This window comes from Astatotilapia calliptera, chromosome 15 (assembly GCF_964374335.1).
Source record: "Astatotilapia calliptera chromosome 15, fAstCal68.1, whole genome shotgun sequence".
Classification (NCBI taxonomy): Eukaryota; Metazoa; Chordata; class Actinopteri; order Cichliformes; family Cichlidae; genus Astatotilapia; species Astatotilapia calliptera.
The window spans coordinates 4,447,070-4,465,214 of NC_137436.1; the positions used below are offsets into that span (position 1 = coordinate 4,447,070).

General features: G+C 41.5%; 1 protein-coding gene across 3 annotated transcripts in view; it reads left to right on the plus strand.

The window, feature by feature from the left end:
* The window catches only part of plcb1l (phospholipase C beta 1-like), a 122,738-nt gene that overhangs the window by 36,440 nt on the left and 68,153 nt on the right, over nucleotides 1–18,145 (plus strand). For all 3 annotated transcript variants that reach the window (XR_013902002.1, XM_026142759.2, XM_026142760.2), the window contains exon 3: nucleotides 278–346. Coding sequence is in view for 2 of the 3 variants with exons in the window: in XM_026142759.2 (XP_025998544.1) it covers nucleotides 278–346 (69 nt within the window). In the remaining variant the exon portion in view is untranslated. The remainder of the gene's footprint in view (nucleotides 1–277; nucleotides 347–18,145) is intronic.

The following is an 18,145-nucleotide window of genomic DNA, read 5'->3' on the forward strand; positions in this document are numbered from 1 at the left end:
CTTTTGTGGAGCAGAGTGTCATCAGGGCAGCATCTGTCTACACTGAATGACTCCCAGGTGACATCCCATATTGAGGTTAATGTGTGTCCTTAAGCACATGTGACTGTTTAGAGCTGGCAGGTTGTAAAATGGAAAGCGTCTCTGAAATGTGTGCCATCACCTTGAATCAAAGTAGCTTCCACGGGCATAAAATGTGTCCTAAACAGCCTTTAAAGCCTTTAAATTTGAAATTGGTTGACATTTATGATGATTTAGCTGTGCTTCTTCTTGGTTACAGGATACAGACCTTCTGGATATAGCATACATAAAAGATGCCAGAAACGGAAAGTGCGCGAAAACGCCAAAGGTAAGCCTCTAATTCGCACATTCACAGTGTCTTATACTGTCTGTGAAGGAAACTCCAGCAATACAATGACCAATGTGCTTTCTTGGCTGATGATATGCTTTGGAAGAGTTTATTTTTGCACTGAAATGAAAGCCATGTGTGGGCGGGAACCTGACTATGATTCACACTCTGTCTCCATCCATCTAACAGAAACTCTATTATGGATTGGGCTGAACTTTGTTCTGGTTCTTCTAATGATTGATATTTAACAATAGAGCAATCGTGCATGTGCAGATATGGCAGTACTTTAGTGCCAGAGGTGTAATTACTGTAATTATCTTGTTTAAACTTCCGATCTCACATTCAGGTGACTGTTAATTTATGTGTGTATATATATGTGTCTGTGTGTAACTGATCGAATGCGTTCACAGTCTGAACACATTTAGTTTTTGACAGTGATTTGAAGATGAAGGTAAGGAAGTGAAGATCAGATGACACTGACAAGACTGACGAACGTGATTTGAATTCAGTAACATTGCATAGATGGTTTCCTAATTTGGTATCCAAATGGACTATTTCGCAACTAATGAGAAAGCCGTTGAATATAAGCAAAGAATTTGTAAATTCATTTTTTAAAAGTCTGGCACACAACTATCACAGAATTTGGCACATGGTTGTGCAGTTAAAAAAAGCCATATTAAGTTCTTGCACTTCATTTCCCACCTAACAAGTGATGATTAAAACAATGATGCGCCTTCTCTGCTGCTTTACAATACATCCCTGCGTTATAGCTCAGATTCAAATAGCTTTTGAATCCAGTCAGTCTTGTGATGAGACGCTTCATCAGCTTGATTCTGTGCAGCGGGAGAAGCGAGATGTGGGGTCATGCTTTGCTGCTCTGTGTGGGGAGTGAGTGATGATAGAACGAGTACAATAACACGGAGAGTATTCATGCATTTCTAAAAAGCTTACAGAGTGATGCTACCCAGCAAGGAGACATGACCACATGACAGGTAAGATGGTCGAAGCATTGGAAATCCATTACTGGGAGATGGAGTGGTGATGCACCCTGGGCAATGTAATGGGAGCACCAGTGAGACACAGTGTCTGAGGAGTTGATGAGATGGGGAGAGGATGGAAGGAGAGAAAGAGGGAGATGGGATAGTCATAAGAGGAAGGCAGGAGGGTTTTTAAAAAAATGCAAAGTCTGCAGAATGTGTAAAAAAAGAAAGAAAGATGAACAGAAGAGGGGGAGAGACGTGATGTGAGGTCAGCGGAAGATGTCAGTGGGAAACACAGATAACACCAGACAGCAGTTGCTTTAAGTGGACAGCACTTGTCAGGGCTTGCTTCTTGAGCATTTCTCCTTCAACTCCTTCACATCTCTCTCTCACACTTCTTTCACCGTCTGTCAAAACGATGAAGGTTTCGTGAGGCTCACTGAACCGCTAACTTCATCTCGAAAGAAACGCTCATAAACTGCATTTTTGTAATGTAAATATATGCAGACATCTGGAGACATTTACCACGAAGCTAAATGCGATACACGAAGCTCCCTCATTTATGCTGTGAGGTAACTGAGTGCTGTAGATACACGGAGAAAATCATTATGACCACTGATAGTGATGTGGCAGTGCTCTCTGTCTAAGGTTGTGCACGAGGAGGCAAAATAAGGAAGAAGTACAAGTGAAAGGAATTTCATATTACCGTCAACTTTTCAATTTTAACCTTGCAGGTCATGCCGCTTATAAAACTCCCACAATGCTCACTGTGTTGTTTTGATATTTTTATGCTCTGTGCTTAAGCTTGCGCTGCTTATTCTGGTCTCACTCAAGAGCTCCCTTAGAAGCATTCATTCATTAATCCAAACTGCAGCAAACAAACACACTCGCCAGGGCGAGATGAGATGCTGATGATGACACGTCAGTAAAAAGCTTCAGAAGTGCTTTCATTGTGCTGCTGGAGAGTTCTGCGTCTCAGATGAACATTGTCGGTCTCAAATGCAATCATTGTCAACAGACTGGCTTGAAATGGGCTACAGATGGAAAGGCTGTTTCTTTGCACGCCTCTTTTGAGCCCTTGTTTCTACTCCAGCTCGAGTTACCTCGTATTGTTTTTGAGCGGCGCTGGAATTTCTGTCTGATTGTCATTAAGATTTGGAGCACGTTGCTGTGTTCATTGGCTCGTCGCAGTGTGTGTGTGTGTGCGGGTGTCTGTGTGGGCAGCTTGTCTGACCTCTGATGAATTTATGCCACCCTGCCCATGGGCTTCAGCTACTCATGATGATTCATACATGGTTTTTTTTGTAAAAAGTAAATAAATAAATAAATTCGGACTGAGAAAAGTGCACAATCGTTTGTACAATGTGCACATTTACAACTACTGACACAAATCCTGCACAAGAAGTTAGTAGAATAACAAAGCCAGACAAGCACAGTGTCCTTTGTCATACCATTCTCAGACTGCTGATGCTAATTAGCACGTGTCCACCCCATCATCATTTAGGCTGATTAGATTGGGTGCTTGTCAGTGTGACAAGAGGCAACCTCTTTTTGATGGGTGGCTCCAGAAATAAATTACGTACCCTTGGGTCAAGTGAGCAATGCGCAGCACTAATGACCAACCATAGTGCACACAAATAGCAGGCATATTTGCCTTATGCAATGGGAATAAAGGATGTGTGTGTGAACCAAAGCATTTACTGTGCCACTGAATTATTCAGCTATGATGTTGTGTTCAATCTGTGAAAATGGCCGAATATTTGACTTAAAACCTAGTTTTCGGATTATTTAATGCAGTACTGTTTTGTCAAGGTGCAAGCTTGGCTGAGGCTGAACTGTGCACTACTCACAATTTTATTTCCACAAAAGCTAAAACCAAAAGCACAGGAAAACTGCACTGAGAAACTCTCCAGAGGGAACAACAATGATGGGCGAGTTTCAGGGCGCAATCAGAGCCTCAGGAGGTGATCCATTGAGAGAGAGAGAGAAAGAGGGAGGAGATGAGAGTTAGATCCAGCGGAAAACTGGTGGGTGAAATTGCACTTCCCAAAAGTGGGAAAATAAATGTTCAGGATCGGTTGTAAACAGATGGCTATTGGGTCCAGGACGGGCATACTGGTTTGCTTCAGGCAGGTAACAGGAGGAAGGGCAGGCAGGTGATGGAGCCGAGGCAGCTCCAAGGGAAGCTGTCCAAGAATGAACCAGCTTGACGAAACAGGTGAGTAGGTTATGATGGCAGCGGCTTTTCGGGCCGACTGGGAAACGTACTGGAAGAGGAGGCAAAAACAACATTGGCACACAAGATTACTCTACACAAAAAAGCTCATGAAGAGGCCTGATTACCACTCAGCTAAGCAGATGAAGATTGGAAGCCTGGGCTGCTTTTTAAGGCCAAGGAAGAACCGATAATATCTCCTCCCCAGTCTGCCTGACCCAACCTGGACCTGTGAGAGGAAGAAAACAGAAAGGCCCAAAACAGAAGTAAACCAGTGTCTATCAGGACAGTTTCAGTTAGGAAAACTTTAGTCTAATGAAGTTTCTGGCTTGACTCTGAATGCAAGGAGTTAATGTAAATTTCTGTGTATGTAGAAGGCAACAGATGTTCAGGAAACCGCAAAAGATTTGTGATTTTGGGGGGTTGGAATTTTTCACAGTTAATTACTATATTATCACAAACCAGCTTGAGTCCTTTTAATTTTAAACTGATAGCAGACAGATAGCAGGCTAACTGTCTCATTGACATTCTATGGCCATCTCCACGCACCAAAGTCACTTTAAGGTTAGCAAATGACGGTCCCCATCTTCAAAGTAATCATTTAAAAGGCAACAGGACTGAAAGTTCATTGCACAGGGTCGTAGTAATTCCGGTCATGCCAAGTGCTGTTTTCCCCAGTATCATAATAAAATACCACAGCCTGCTAATTTTGTATGTGATGGGAAATATTCCCCACGTTTCATACCCCAAATGTTTTCATATGAGGCACAAAATCTGACACAACAAAAGAAAGGAGAGAACTTTATTTACTTGTGGAGTATTTGCTTTATTTCATGCATTTGCGGCAGCAGAGGTCAGAGGAAACTCTAAACTTCAGAAAAAACAAACCATAAGGTGGACTCTGGATAGAAGTCAGCTCGGGCTCTTTCACATATTTGTTTATATTGTTTTGCACGTGTTAAGCCCTCGGTCATTATTACAGGTGCTTCTGCTCCAGACCATCTATTCATATTGTTTCTTTATTAAATCAGCAGTTTAGCTTGCTCCTGCACAGTGTGTTCCTTCTCCTGAGCACAGAGCAACCCAGCTAATCACATCCAAGCTTTTGTGTAGATTTTACCATACAGCTAACTTCAACATAACCATGTTCGCATAACTTCTGCTTTCCATTCTGTCTCTTTGCACGCTGTAAGGGGCACATTGTGAGCCTTTCATTGTCCCCCTTGGTTTCTGGAAGTGTTCTTCTGTCTGGATTGAAGACGAAAATGTAATCAGCATCTCACCATGCTTCTTACAGTAGGTGTCTGACAGGCAAAATTACATGCTTTCTCTCCCTCCCTTTGACAACCAAACAAATATCCGTCTGTGAAATGCCCTGCCTGTAGAGTTCAGCCTGCAATATACATCCCGAAAATGGAAAACCTTAATGATTTAGTGTTCTCCGGACTACATTTGCAGATCTTTCCATTTTTTATGACAAATTAAGACATCCACTGTCGCACTGCAGGGGGCCAGAATTTGCAGACTGGATCTGGTTTGATAATTTAATATCCCTGTCTTAACCCAGCCTTAGTCTGACATGAGCTGCTTATTACTTTGCAGTGCGTTTCAATCTAGACACAGGGATCGCTTCCTTACCTATTTGTGATGCATGCATCGTACTGATACTGATACATTGCCTGACTGTGTATATAGCACATATTTATGACACATGGTCATCGGCACAGACAGAGGAGTTGTTGTCAGAATTTATTTATTTTTTTATTGTGGTATTTGTGAATTTCACACACATACAGGCATGTCTGCTTGGGCAGGCTTTTGCCAATGGAGCAATAACAATCAACAGAGAGGGAACAAATGGTCTGGAGCCTTGTCAGAGAAGATCGTTTACAAAGGTGGACCATCTGGACTGATGCTGTTATCTGCAGACAGCCACATGGAAAACTCTCTTAACTCAAAACAAAGCTGGGGAACAACTATTATCTTAGAGCAACAGGACGCAGTTAAAATACCAAATGATTGATGAGAGTAATTCGTGAAAGAGCGTTTGTGCTGTGTACCGACTCCAGCACTTTTGATGTATTATTTTCCTTCTTCTTATATGTATAGAAAATAAAACTGCAGTAGGATCAAGGCTAAAATGTTCATTTCTTCCTTCCTCCTGACTTTTACTTTGAGGTGAGAGGAAGTGGCCACCACTTCTGTTACAGTCTAGGCTTACAGCAGAGACGACTGCTGCTAAATAGAGAGCAGCTTGTGTGTCCCCAGCAGTGTAACAGGATCTGGGAGAGGCCAGCAGGCCATTATCGCCGATCCAACAAAGTCGGCTAAAGCTCTGCCTCCCACGGCAGTAAGTGCTAAACAGCTCCTGCGAGCACGCAGCAAGTTGCTACGGGGTTTAGATTTGTCTTCTGAAGCATACCTTATTCAACGCATATTCAAAGCAGCTGGGTTCTGATTATAACTTATAGACCAGTAGCAGAACCAAGGCCCTGGCAGTTATTTTTCACAGCTGTGAAGCTGTGCCTCAACAAGTTCTTGCTCTTTCTTTATTTTCATTTTTAGCTCGCCCCCCCAAAAAAGCTCCAGACTCGGAGCCAATTGCTGAAAACCAAAAAGCCTAGTTAAATTTGTAATAAATGATAAACCAAACAAATATTAGCTGGTTGTTTGAGAGCAACAGTACCCAAAAGGAATGTTTTTTGAATCTCCAGCATAGCAAAAAGTCCCGCAGAGGCAGTGTTTATTTCCATCATCAGTGCTGTGCTGTCTGCTGTATACTGATGAAGGACAGGGTCACGGTATGAGCTCCAGCTGCAACAATCACAAACATTCAGATTACTTCATATGCGGTCAAAGTCTTTTTCTGACCCCTGGACATTGGCACACTGTAAATCGCTGGAAAACGCAGGTATTGTATGCCATAGTGCATTATAATGACAATATAGGAGTCTATAATTATGACAAAATGAGTGACAGACACTCAAGATACATTGCTTACACGGAGGTTTTATCATATCTAACCTAATAATAGCTCTGACGTGTACCCAGATGCCTCTGCTGGTGGTGGCATATTGTACATTGTGATGCATTTATAGAAAGTCCAGTAGAGCCATGTTTCAGCTAACCACCGAGCCAGTGATTGATTTGTGTGTGTGTCTGTGTGTGGAAAGATGATCCCTGTGCTATGTAGAGGTGTTATTTACTGTATGTCTCGGTGATGTAATGATGTGCTCATGAACCTCTGTCGTAGGCTATGCAAACCCTTACCATCAATTCGCCCACACCCCAGGGAGATAAAACTGTAATTCAAACCCAGGCCTCATCTGCAGTACACAGTCACCTGCAGTCAGACAGAAATAACAGTTGAGCCTTGCTTACAGGCTGACGTGCAAGGGTGAGTGTTAACCTTTAAGATTTACTTAGATGGATGCTGGTAGCACATTTTTCACCCGCTGAAAGGCCCTAGATTAGTTCACATGGTGTGTTGAAATAGCAGATTTGAGTCCATTATTGTTTCTGAAGTATATCAGTAATTACATCCTTACGGATCACAATTGCTCAAATAAGCGCTGATGTTTTTAGAGATTTGAAGCACAATGTAAAAGGAGACTGCTAATGATGACTCTCTATATGTGTTTTTTTTTTCCACATTATTTTTCGTACATCTGATAAACAAAGTGAGAAACCGGTAGAATTGCATTAAACTATATATCTCTTTGTGCTTCCAGTGTTCTAGAAGATGAAGCTTACAAAAAGGCTCAGTGGACAATTGAACTTTAGACCCTAAGAACAAGTGATCTTGTGATTAATGAAGTCGCCTAATTTACAGTTTTTGATTTTTGATGTTACACTTACAGTTCATTCAACATATATGAAATTATTGACTCAGCCACAATTCATTATTACACGATTCTTATGAATTGAAGACTCTGTCTCCTCTTTAGCTTTAGCTAAGAACATTGAGCTTGGTGGTGTTTGTTTGGCTATTTTCTCCATAAAACAGCAGAGAGTCTCCTTAAAGAAGAAGAAGAAGAAGAAAGTGTGTACATTATTGTACTTTATTGAGCCCCGTGGGGAAATTGCTCTCTGCATTTAACCCATTCACTCAGTGAAGCAGTGGGCAGCCATTGGGCGCCCGGGGAGCAGTGTGTAGGGACGGTACCTTGCTCAGGGGTACCTCAGGGTAGCTGTTAAGGGGAATCGAACCCCCGACCTTCCGATCATGGGGCAACCACTCTACCTACTGAGCTATCCTGGATAGAAGAACAGTCTAGTTCATGTCCTATATCAGGATTGCAGTCCAGTGCTGTTAAATCATTGCAGCTTGGGAATCTGAATCAGCTGTGTATTTTGCTGACATGCCCCATTCCTCTTTCCACGAGTGACTCCAATCATTCACTCGTGCTGCAAGTCGTTCGCGCTGAGCAGGCACATTTTTAACTGGCACTGCATTTTTTTCCCCATTTATAAAGCTTAAAACACTGATATCAAGAGTTCTGGAATATCTGTTGTAAAATGTGTTAGGGTATAGTAGAGCAATACAGAAATTAATAAAATTAATAATTGAGTGTTTTTTTAGCCTGTGTGGTAAATGTGAACGAACTGAATAAAGTATGGCTCGTCCATACTTCCCAGCGGACTCTGCTCAGAGACATTTTAGTTCACAGAGGCATGAAACTGTCTGTCAGTTGACAGGTCTGGAGGGAGAACTCCCACACACTCCTATTTTAGACCTGCTTCACACACACACACATGCCCGCACACACACACACACACACACACACACACACACACACACACACACACACACACACACACACACACTCGCGCGCAGTCATACTCACAACACTTTATGTTCTTTGGGTGCTGAAATAAACATCACACTAACCAAGCATGCATCACCCCCCTGCTAGTTTTGACTCTCCGTCTCGGCTTTGTCAGCCTGACAGCCTCAAACATTTTTTCTTTAGTTCAGTGTCTCCATTGCTCCTGACTATCTTTATCATCAGCGGGATTGACTACAGGGCAAATGGCAGTTTGCAGTTAAAGGTGATCAAAGTGGACTGGAACATTGACTCATTGATTTTTATAAAAGTAACCGCAGGACCATTTTTTTTCAATCCGCCAATGACGAGGCGATTGATCAGCGTCACGCATCGAAGCAACCTTCCAGCCGAGCAGCAGCAGGGATTAAAAACAGGGGCAGTGAGGAGGGGAGAAAAGAAGCAAAGAAAAGGTTAGCGTGATGGACCCTGATGGGTTTGGGTTTGATTCTACAGTCAATTACATAGGTAATTCCTGCACACTGATTAATTCCCCTGGTGTGAAGCAGACCGTCTCATTACCGCTCGCAGAGAAATCGAAGGTGATGCCTACCCTCTCTTTGGCCTCAGATGCTATCATGTGACTGTGCTTCTGGATTAGGATGAATGAGGGCAAAAAAATTACCAGCTGAATGAATGAGTGAAATTGAGACTTCAATGAAGAACAGAGGAGCCTGTGTCACTGTGGAGGGAGAATTACCCCAGTGGGACCAGAGATTACTATCCTGGTGAAAAGACTAGAAGAAGCACAATGGTGCACCTGTGCAGGTATAATTTCTACCTTTAGCATAGTCGCAGCAGGAATGGCCTAAAGATTTTAAGAAGGGAAAAAGAATCATCTTTGTGTGTATTCATCTTTTTTTATTTGTAGTGAACAGAGCAAGTAATGTGAGATATCTGCTTTATGCATCGGCCAAATCACGTGAGAATAAGCTTTCACACCAGGCTTCACAAAACAGGCGCAACAACCATTAATAATTAATGAAATTCACAGTGTAGTAATTGTTTATCAGTTGTCCACATAATTAAATTTACACTTGTACATTCTCCCAGCACGGTGCTTTGCTTTAAAGGAGCGCAAACAATCAGTAATTGTTTTTTAAAACAGTAATTGTTTTAAAATTACAAGTGATTCAAACTTAAAAGCAGTGAATTTAAACTGTTATAACATGAATTAATGATTCGCTTGGAAGAAAACTGCCAGATTTTTTAGTATATATACACAATGTTTGCAGGGATATGTGTTCAAAGAAAAAGTGACAAGTTTTATCACAGCTGAAGAGGCAGCAGCTGGCCAAAACTCAGAAAATCCTGCAAGTATAAAAAAAAAAAATCAATTGCTGGACTCTTGGCGTGCCGTGACCCTTTTCTTCAGTCACTGCTGCTTTGGTGTCAGACTGTTCCATTGGAGCTTGGCTCATGTCTCCAAGTCACTTGATGCTTGCAGTGAATTCAGATGTGACATTTTGTTAACCCAGCAAAAGGTTGTCCCAGTGGAACTGGAGCTGATCAAATAGGAACCAGTCGAGACAGGGGCTCTCAGTCTAGCGAAGGAGGGTTGCTGCCAGCTGAAAGTCAGCAGTTTTGTTGCTGAAGAAAAATCGGTGTTAACACAGACACGCATTCATCTTTCATCTTAGCACCTAGAGGCAGGGAAAAGGTCAGTGCACCCTTACAGTATAGATAGATAGATGTGCCTCACATCCTGATCCTGTTCCTCACATGTTTACTAATACTAAGCAATAATTAATGAATTAAAAAAATCCAGACTAATGGCTCATTAAAGCAAACAAAATCTACATGAAACGCAGCAAATAAGGTAAAAATCAAATAACAGACACCCACAAGGAGACAACTGTAACAGTGACCGATGATGTGTAGGCCCAAACCGTCTATCCACTGAGACCACATTGATGTCATTCTCAGAAGTATCAACCGTGTCAATAAATGCTAAGATTTGTCAATAAGGCATTACATGTAGTGACTTCAGCAGCTACAAACGCGTCGCTCGCACCGTACCATTTCATGTTGTCGTCATAAGCTGCGTGTTTATAGTTTTCATAAACTGGCTTTCCTGTAGTTTGTCCACAAGTATGCTGCCCTATACAGAGGTGTAAAGTATGGTCTGTATAGAGAAAAAATTGCAAAAACTTTGCATAGGAGGATGTTTGCTTCTGCATCATTCCTCATTGCCTATAAATATCTTCATCGTCCATCATTCGATCCGTAAGACCATACTACAGATAATACGATTATTATCCGACTATTTAAATGGAGGGGAACTTTGTCCTTTGTTCTACAAATGTTGGTGGATCTCTTCTAGGGATTGTATCTGATATCATTTCCACACCACAGAAGAAGAATGTGAAGGAGTTTCTGGAGAGCAGCGTTTACTATGACTGAAGATCACAAGGTCATCTGCTACATAATATGGTCTGATAAACATTTACCAATCATGCCAGTTTTAAAGGTTATTTTCAACAAATCATCAACATGAAGATTAAAAAGAACTTAAACGCTGTCTCCATATCTTTATTTCAATCTCTTCTTTTGCAAGTGAGCAAGCCAGAACTCTCACAACTCTCAACTCTGTATTTTAGCACCTGTCATTGGCTCAACTTAACAGATAACTTCCTGTGATTTACATGATCACACAAGAACAAATGAATTTGCCCTTTTTTCTTTGAATAATACATACAGTAACTGTGCCATTTTTAGCTTTAAAGCCAAACTGGTTATGACTAGATTTTTTATTAATCCCTTTTAGGGAAATTACTCTCTGCATTAACCCATTCACTCAGTGAAGCAGTGGGCAGCCACCAATCCAGCACCCGGGGAGCAGTATGTAGGGACAGTACCTTGCTCAGGGGTACCTCAGGGTAGCCGTTCGGTGGATTTGAACCCCCGACCTTCCGATGAGGCGAACGCTCTACCTGCTGAAATATCGCCTCCCCTTTATTGATGAACGCATTTAACGTATCCAACAGAACTCTTTCTAAAGCTTTTTACATTATAGTGGCTAAGGCTACAGGTGACCTATAATCATCAAGATCGTGTCGGCTTTATGCTTAATGGTCCGCACTAACAGAACATTGAGTCTGGCAACAAGCCATGGTTAGTGCATCCAGTAAAACCAGAGGCGACCTAGACTAATAATAGTGTGTTGGAAGAAAAATATGATCTAACACACAGGTCTTATGTCTTGCAGCTCAGGTAAAGCTTGATACTCCTTAAGTGATATAACAACCATTGAGTCATTACTCTCAACCTTATCGACTGAATGCAGATCACTCAGAAAACAATTGAGTAAGCTGCTACACTCAAAAAGGATTCTTATAACATTGTTCAGGTAAAAGATGGATGCAGCATAGCTTGATGTAGTGATATTGGTGTTGTTACTGCTTTAATTGGAGTGGCTGGATCTTAAAACCACTTATCCAATACTTTTAGCAAATTTGCAGTGTTGGGGAGCAACGGAGTACATGTACCGCCGTTACGTATTTAAAATACAAAATATGAGTAACTTTATTCCGTTACAGTTACCGTTTAAACAGGTGGTATTTAGAATACAGTTACTTTGTTGAAATACCCGTTATGTGTCTGTGAGCGTGAAAGCGGGAGAAAAAGGTGAGTGGAAAAGTACGAGCTGTCACCGAGCAGAAACGGGAGCTGGAAGCATGTAAATATAATAGTAACCACTGCAGCCTGACGAGCCCAGTTGTAAGTAAGCTATTAAGACTCGACTGTACACCGTGGTCGTGTTTTCCTCCGAAACAATAAGTTCCGTTGGAGCAGCCTTTCAGCGCCTCTCTCTGTCTCTCGTTAGCAAATTTGATCCAGACAACAAAGTAAAGCTAGTTTTCGGCTACGAGCCCGACATGAACCCGACGTATTAGACGGAGGTCCCTTTACGGTTTTACGCCTTTTTGGTTCGGAGCCGCGGACCTGTTTTATATACGCGCGGAATAGTTTTCTATACGAGATCGCTGCAAAAAGTGCAGCCTTACCTAATGTCCACCTACTGTTACTCATTTATATTAAGATTTAAAAATCTAGTTGGTGTTGGTATGGCGAATAACCTTCAGTAATAGTAATAAATCACACTGCAATAGTACATTCATGTAGTTGTAAAAAAGCATGATAATATATTAAGTAATCCAAAGTATTTGAAATACGTTACTCTCATTGAGTAATGGAATACGTTACAAAATACATTTTGGGGTGTGTATTCTGTAATCTGTAGTGGAATACATTTTAAAAGTAACCTTCCCAACACTGCAAATTTGCCAGCTTTCCCCGATAGCTTGGTGACGCCTAGATTTTAAGGCGTCGTGTCAAAATGCCAATCTGGTTTCACCCGGCACGTTGCTAGTTACTGTGGCATTAATTTGACTGAAGATCAGCAGTTTAGAATTCCATTGCTCTCCTTCGCAATATTAACATGGCTCTTTCATTAGATCTTTAAATATCTGTTCTTATGGATTAGTCGAGTTTCAGCATAAACTCTGATTTCTTTAGAAATACTTCAGTATGTGCAAAAACCAGTGCTTTAGACTATTGCAGCCATGAATCTCAACAGTAACTCATTTAGTCTGCCTCAGGCAGGTGACCTCCTATTACTCTACAATCAGTGGCTCTTGGCATTCCTATTGACTGGTCTCAATTTGGCTCCTCTTCCATGCTGTTCAATCAGTATGTCGCTTTCAGTATATTGAACAAGTTGGTATTTTCCAGTTATCAGGTCAAGATCCCAATCAGTGATTAGTGTGCCAATATTTACCTCCACTGGGGTGACTTACACTAACCTTGCACCTGCTTTGCTTAAGTTATATCCAGCCGCTTCAGAAATGACAGTCTCAAAGGAATAGCTTGTTTGTTTTTGGTACACTGTTTTAATTTAGTGATATATTTATATACATACTACAGTATATTCACAATTAGTCAGTGTAATTGTCTCACTTTGCTTTATACTTGGCAAAACGACATAAGCCAGACAATGGAATTAACTTTCAGTGGTGATGTACCATACATGCTACCCACTGTGCAGGTGAGCATGAAATTTGAAGTGTTATGAACAGCTCTGTGGGTGTGTTACCATGGAAACCATAAGGAGGAATGGCAAGCCTAACAGGTAGCAAGAAGAGGGAAGGTTTTCAGACACATGGTTTCCATTTGACAGGGGAACATAGAGACGATCACATTCATCTCTAATTAACTCTGTTCTCGTGTACAGACCTTCGCACCTCTTTTCTTTTGTCAGCGAGAACTGAAAACCTCATCTCTCAGTCAGACTTGTGAGTCTGATTGGCTGCTTAATTGGAGCAACTTTTACTGAGGTCTACTTGCTGTTCGAGACTTGTGATTTTAATATTCAGAGACAATGATTTTAAAAAAAAAATCTGTTTCATCAAGTATCATTTTCCTATGAAAACTGTTTTTGGCAGCATGTGTTCTTAATTAAACCCAGCAAAGGGACACTTAAAGCTCACTTTCTGTGATCCTTCAAATGTTTATGAATCTGCAGAAAGCTATTACATCACCTGGGAGTTTTGAAGTGCCACTGGCACAACTTCAGAACCATTTTCATGCTAATTATCGCCTTGCTGAAAACATCCAATCTAATCTACTTTGCAAAAGTTGATGATTTTGGAAGAAAGCGTCTCAAATGAGTCTTAACTTTAACTGAGAACTATACTGAAACTGCCTTACTTTGTTAATGATCGTGAGTGCCAATGAAGCGGCGCTAATGAAAGACTGCTCGTTGATCATTTCAAATCGCAGATATCTCATTTTGTAGCCAGACCATGCGAGTGGATGGTTAAACATTCAGACATGCCCTCGGGCAGAAATGAGTTTCTCACCTCTCCTCTCTAATTTGTCCAGATGTAACTGGAATGATTAATATCAGCTCAGTGTTTTCCCACTGTACTGTCATCATCCATGTATTCATAACAGATGCTTCATGTGGCGTACAGATCGTGACGAAGTGGGTGAGACGAGAGAGCGGCTCTTGGGAAATTTATTAATTGACATTTTGGTCACACTAGCTTTCTCCTGACAACATAAATCACATAGGTGAGGACAGAGGTAGACTCGGCACACACTGGGTGCACTTGAATGATCGTTTCTATACCTGTGCGTATAAATGTCAAGACTTAAAGAGACAGGTGACCTTTCTCACTCCCTTCAACGATTCCTGTGAAGCACATAAGCACAGCAAAGGCCTAATTGGTTTTTAATAGTACATTTAGGAGGGCTGGTAAAGAAAATGTCTGATTCTCAATGCTGTTGCTCCAGAGACACAGCTCTCTCTTGAACTATCCACTGCCTAAAAGAGCACAGCAAATGGAGGTATAAGACGCATTCACTTATCCCTCTCTTACACACGTACATTTTGTTTTTTCACGTTCGGTGATGCGTGATGAAGCTAAGTTTGGAAGAACTGGCATACTTGGTCTTTTTTCTTTCCTTTGGGAAGCTGGGCTTTTGTTATTTCTTTTTTCAGCCATTTGTTTGGTTGGACATGCTCCCCCACTTCCATTCTGCACACCACATGGTTTGGACGCCGACAGACTGCAGGTTCTGTTTCATAAGTGTAACACTTACGAGAGATGATAGCAACACTTTCTTGAGAAAACGTGAGTGCTTAACAAGTATTTTAGCTTAATAATCCTAAAAGCAAGTGAAAACTGCCAGTAGCATAAAACCGCTTCACTTAACACTCTTTTGTCATGTCAGCCTTAATCACCTTTTCAACTTTTGTTAACATCCAAAGCTAAGGCAGAACATATCACTAGCATCAGGAAAACCACATCAAATCCAGGAATGTCACTACCATATTATTCACAATAATGCACTCAAAATATGTAAATATTTCTGACAGGCTCCTATCTTTATATTCCTATTGTTGCATAGGAATCACTATTATGCAGCATAAATAGGCTATAATGACTTCCATCTACTCTACTGGTACAGATTTGCTCTGTCAGTGCATGCCACTGTGGTCCTGTGTACACAGCATGTTTAAGAATCTATATGCAGTCATCATAACTGATGACATGACGACAGGTCTCATATGCTCTTATTCAGGGTGGAAGATGATAAATGTCTGATTGAATTCGGCTGAAATGTCCTCGCTTGGAATGGTAGGCTGACAGTGTTGGAAACAGGAAAGGCAGCAGCGATATGTTTGGCCTGCCTGTTGTGAAAGCATCTGTTATAGAGCAGCAAACAGTTTATATGTGCCAAAAAGTTGATTCTGTTCATCTGGACGTAGCGTTTTCAGTAGGAGAAACATTTCGTCTCTCAAACAAGTGACTTCTTCAGTCTCTGGATGAGTGACGAAACGTGTCTTCCACTGAAAACGCTACTTCCAGATGAACAGAATGAGCTTTTTGGGATTTGAAGTGTTAAAGACTGTATTTAAGGCACGTTTTATATTCTGTTTGTGTACCCTTAAAGCCCGATGTGGCTTTCAGTTACGTTTCTGGATTGTGTAAAAGGATTGGCACCAGTTTTCATTCAGTTACCGCCCTTCTTGCTCATTTCCATCTTTTCCTGCACCAAAAGCTGTTACCTTTAAAACAAAACAAAAAAAGAAACAATTCAGAGGTTTCTCTGATAATCAGCTGTGTCTAGACTCTTGTCCTTGGCTGTCATTAAAGGCTGAGATTGGCTTAATATGCCTGGGGGCCATAGGTGTCTGTGTTGTCTGGTAGAGAACAACCGTGGACTGATAATCATCTTTTATCCAAGATCGGTCACAGAATCCAAACCAATCAGATATGGAGGCTAGTTCCGCACGGAGTTTTGATCTCTCGCATTATGTGTATCATTAGCACCGTGGGGTCTGGAAATGGGCTGTCCCCGCAGCCACTGTTGACTGAAAATGAGACCATGGGCTTAAATGGGAAAATGAATGTTGTCAAATATCCAAGGGCTTGTTTAAACATTCAGTAAATCTTTGTTGGCAGATCAGTGGAGCACACAGATGCCAGACCAAATGGGGCATAGGGGTGTAGGTGGTTGGTTGGTTGGTTTGGTGGCTGGCATGGCCTAGTCAGGCAGATGGTCTGGGGAAGTCGGGACAGCAGGATGTCTGTGTCACAGTGGAGCTAATGATGGCAAAAGGCTAAACGATGACTACAGACAGCGGATAAATCATAATTATCACTGCACAGTGCTCACTAAGGGTCCTTAAATGTTTACTGAGGGATTTGTAGGCACAATTGGGGTCGTTTATGTACCAAATTATGCCATCTACTGTAGTTGTGGGAACTGCAGTGACTGCATGGCTAAACAGCTGCCAGTTTCTTTTTTTTCTTTATTTTTGCAAAGGCTTGAATGATCCCGCATGCACCGCCGTCTGAAGCAGATACCTTCTGAGCTGTTAGCTTTAATAAGAAGTGAAATAGCCCCACTGTGCTTTCACAGGAAAACAGTGAGTTTTGATGTGTGGATTCAATCAAGATCTGCCGTGAATTTGCCCTTAGAGATGCACAGTACCTTAAAAATCAGGAGGTAACAGTAATTTTGTAATGCCACATTTGCGTTCAAGACAGAATAAAGTAAGAGAAAAATCACTATTCTTCCTCAGTTCTGTAATTCAAAAGACTAGTTTATTGCAGGACACTTGTAATGCACTAGCTTTTTGTTTTGTATTATTACACAACACCTGCGTGTCATTCATATTAGCCAAACAAATCAAGTCATAGTCAGGTGCTGCCAGGTACATGTGAAGCATACTGCTTTGTGAGCAGAAAGACAAAAAAAGAAACAGCCTCTCCTCTTCAACTAATTCTGATGCTCCACAGCCCTCCTTCTATGTCCTGCAGGAATTTCCCCCAATAAACCCAATTGGTTCTGGTCAGGATTATTAAAGATGTCATTGAGTCTGGATTCTGCTTGAGTCCTTTGCGTGGCAAGGGCACGGCACATGAGAGCGGTTTATCAAGATGGAAGGAAAGGATGTGCAAGTGAAGGAGTCCAAGAAAGGAAAGAGCCAAAGGGAGAGGACATATGCTGCCTCCTTACAGCATCTGCAGTGGCAGAGCAACTACAGCCTGAAGGCTCCACCATGCCAACAGGGACTCCTGTGAATTATTTACTCCCGGGCCCCATTGTAGATGCTTGCCCCTGTAGGGCTTCTCTCCTCTGGGTTCCTGGCTTATGGAAGGTCCCTAGCAGGGTGCCAGATGAAGTACTGATGGTTGGAATTGTCTATTTTTTTCCCATCCACCCTCTTTGTAGGTAATTTTGGCAGACATTTTTAAAGAACATAAATACGGAGTCAGGGTTATGTCATTAATTCTATGCGAGATAAAACATAATCTCAACCAAGTAATCTAATTTCACAGGCGCAGGTATTCATTGCCACTTGTGCACTTAAATTTCCTCACACATAAAATCAACAACCCACGCGTGTAGAAGTCAACAGCCAAGCAGGCAAATCGCCATCGCATGAGAGTGCACTGTGGCAGCAAAATAACTGGTGCTTCTGTACCGTATTTGCTTATATATGGGACCATGAAGTTTGTCAAGTTAACTAACAACAGCTATCTATCTCATTTAGTTTAATCACAGGTTTACCTTAATATAATAAGAATTAGTGCTGTCAGCGTTAATCTCGTTAAAATGACGTTAACGCCATAACTGCATTAACGCGACAAATCTCCATTAATGAGTTAAAGCAGATCGGTCAATTCTATTTGTTCACATTTCCAAAATGCAAACAAATAGGTGTAAACCATGTTTGTGTAACTGCCAGATGTCACTCAGT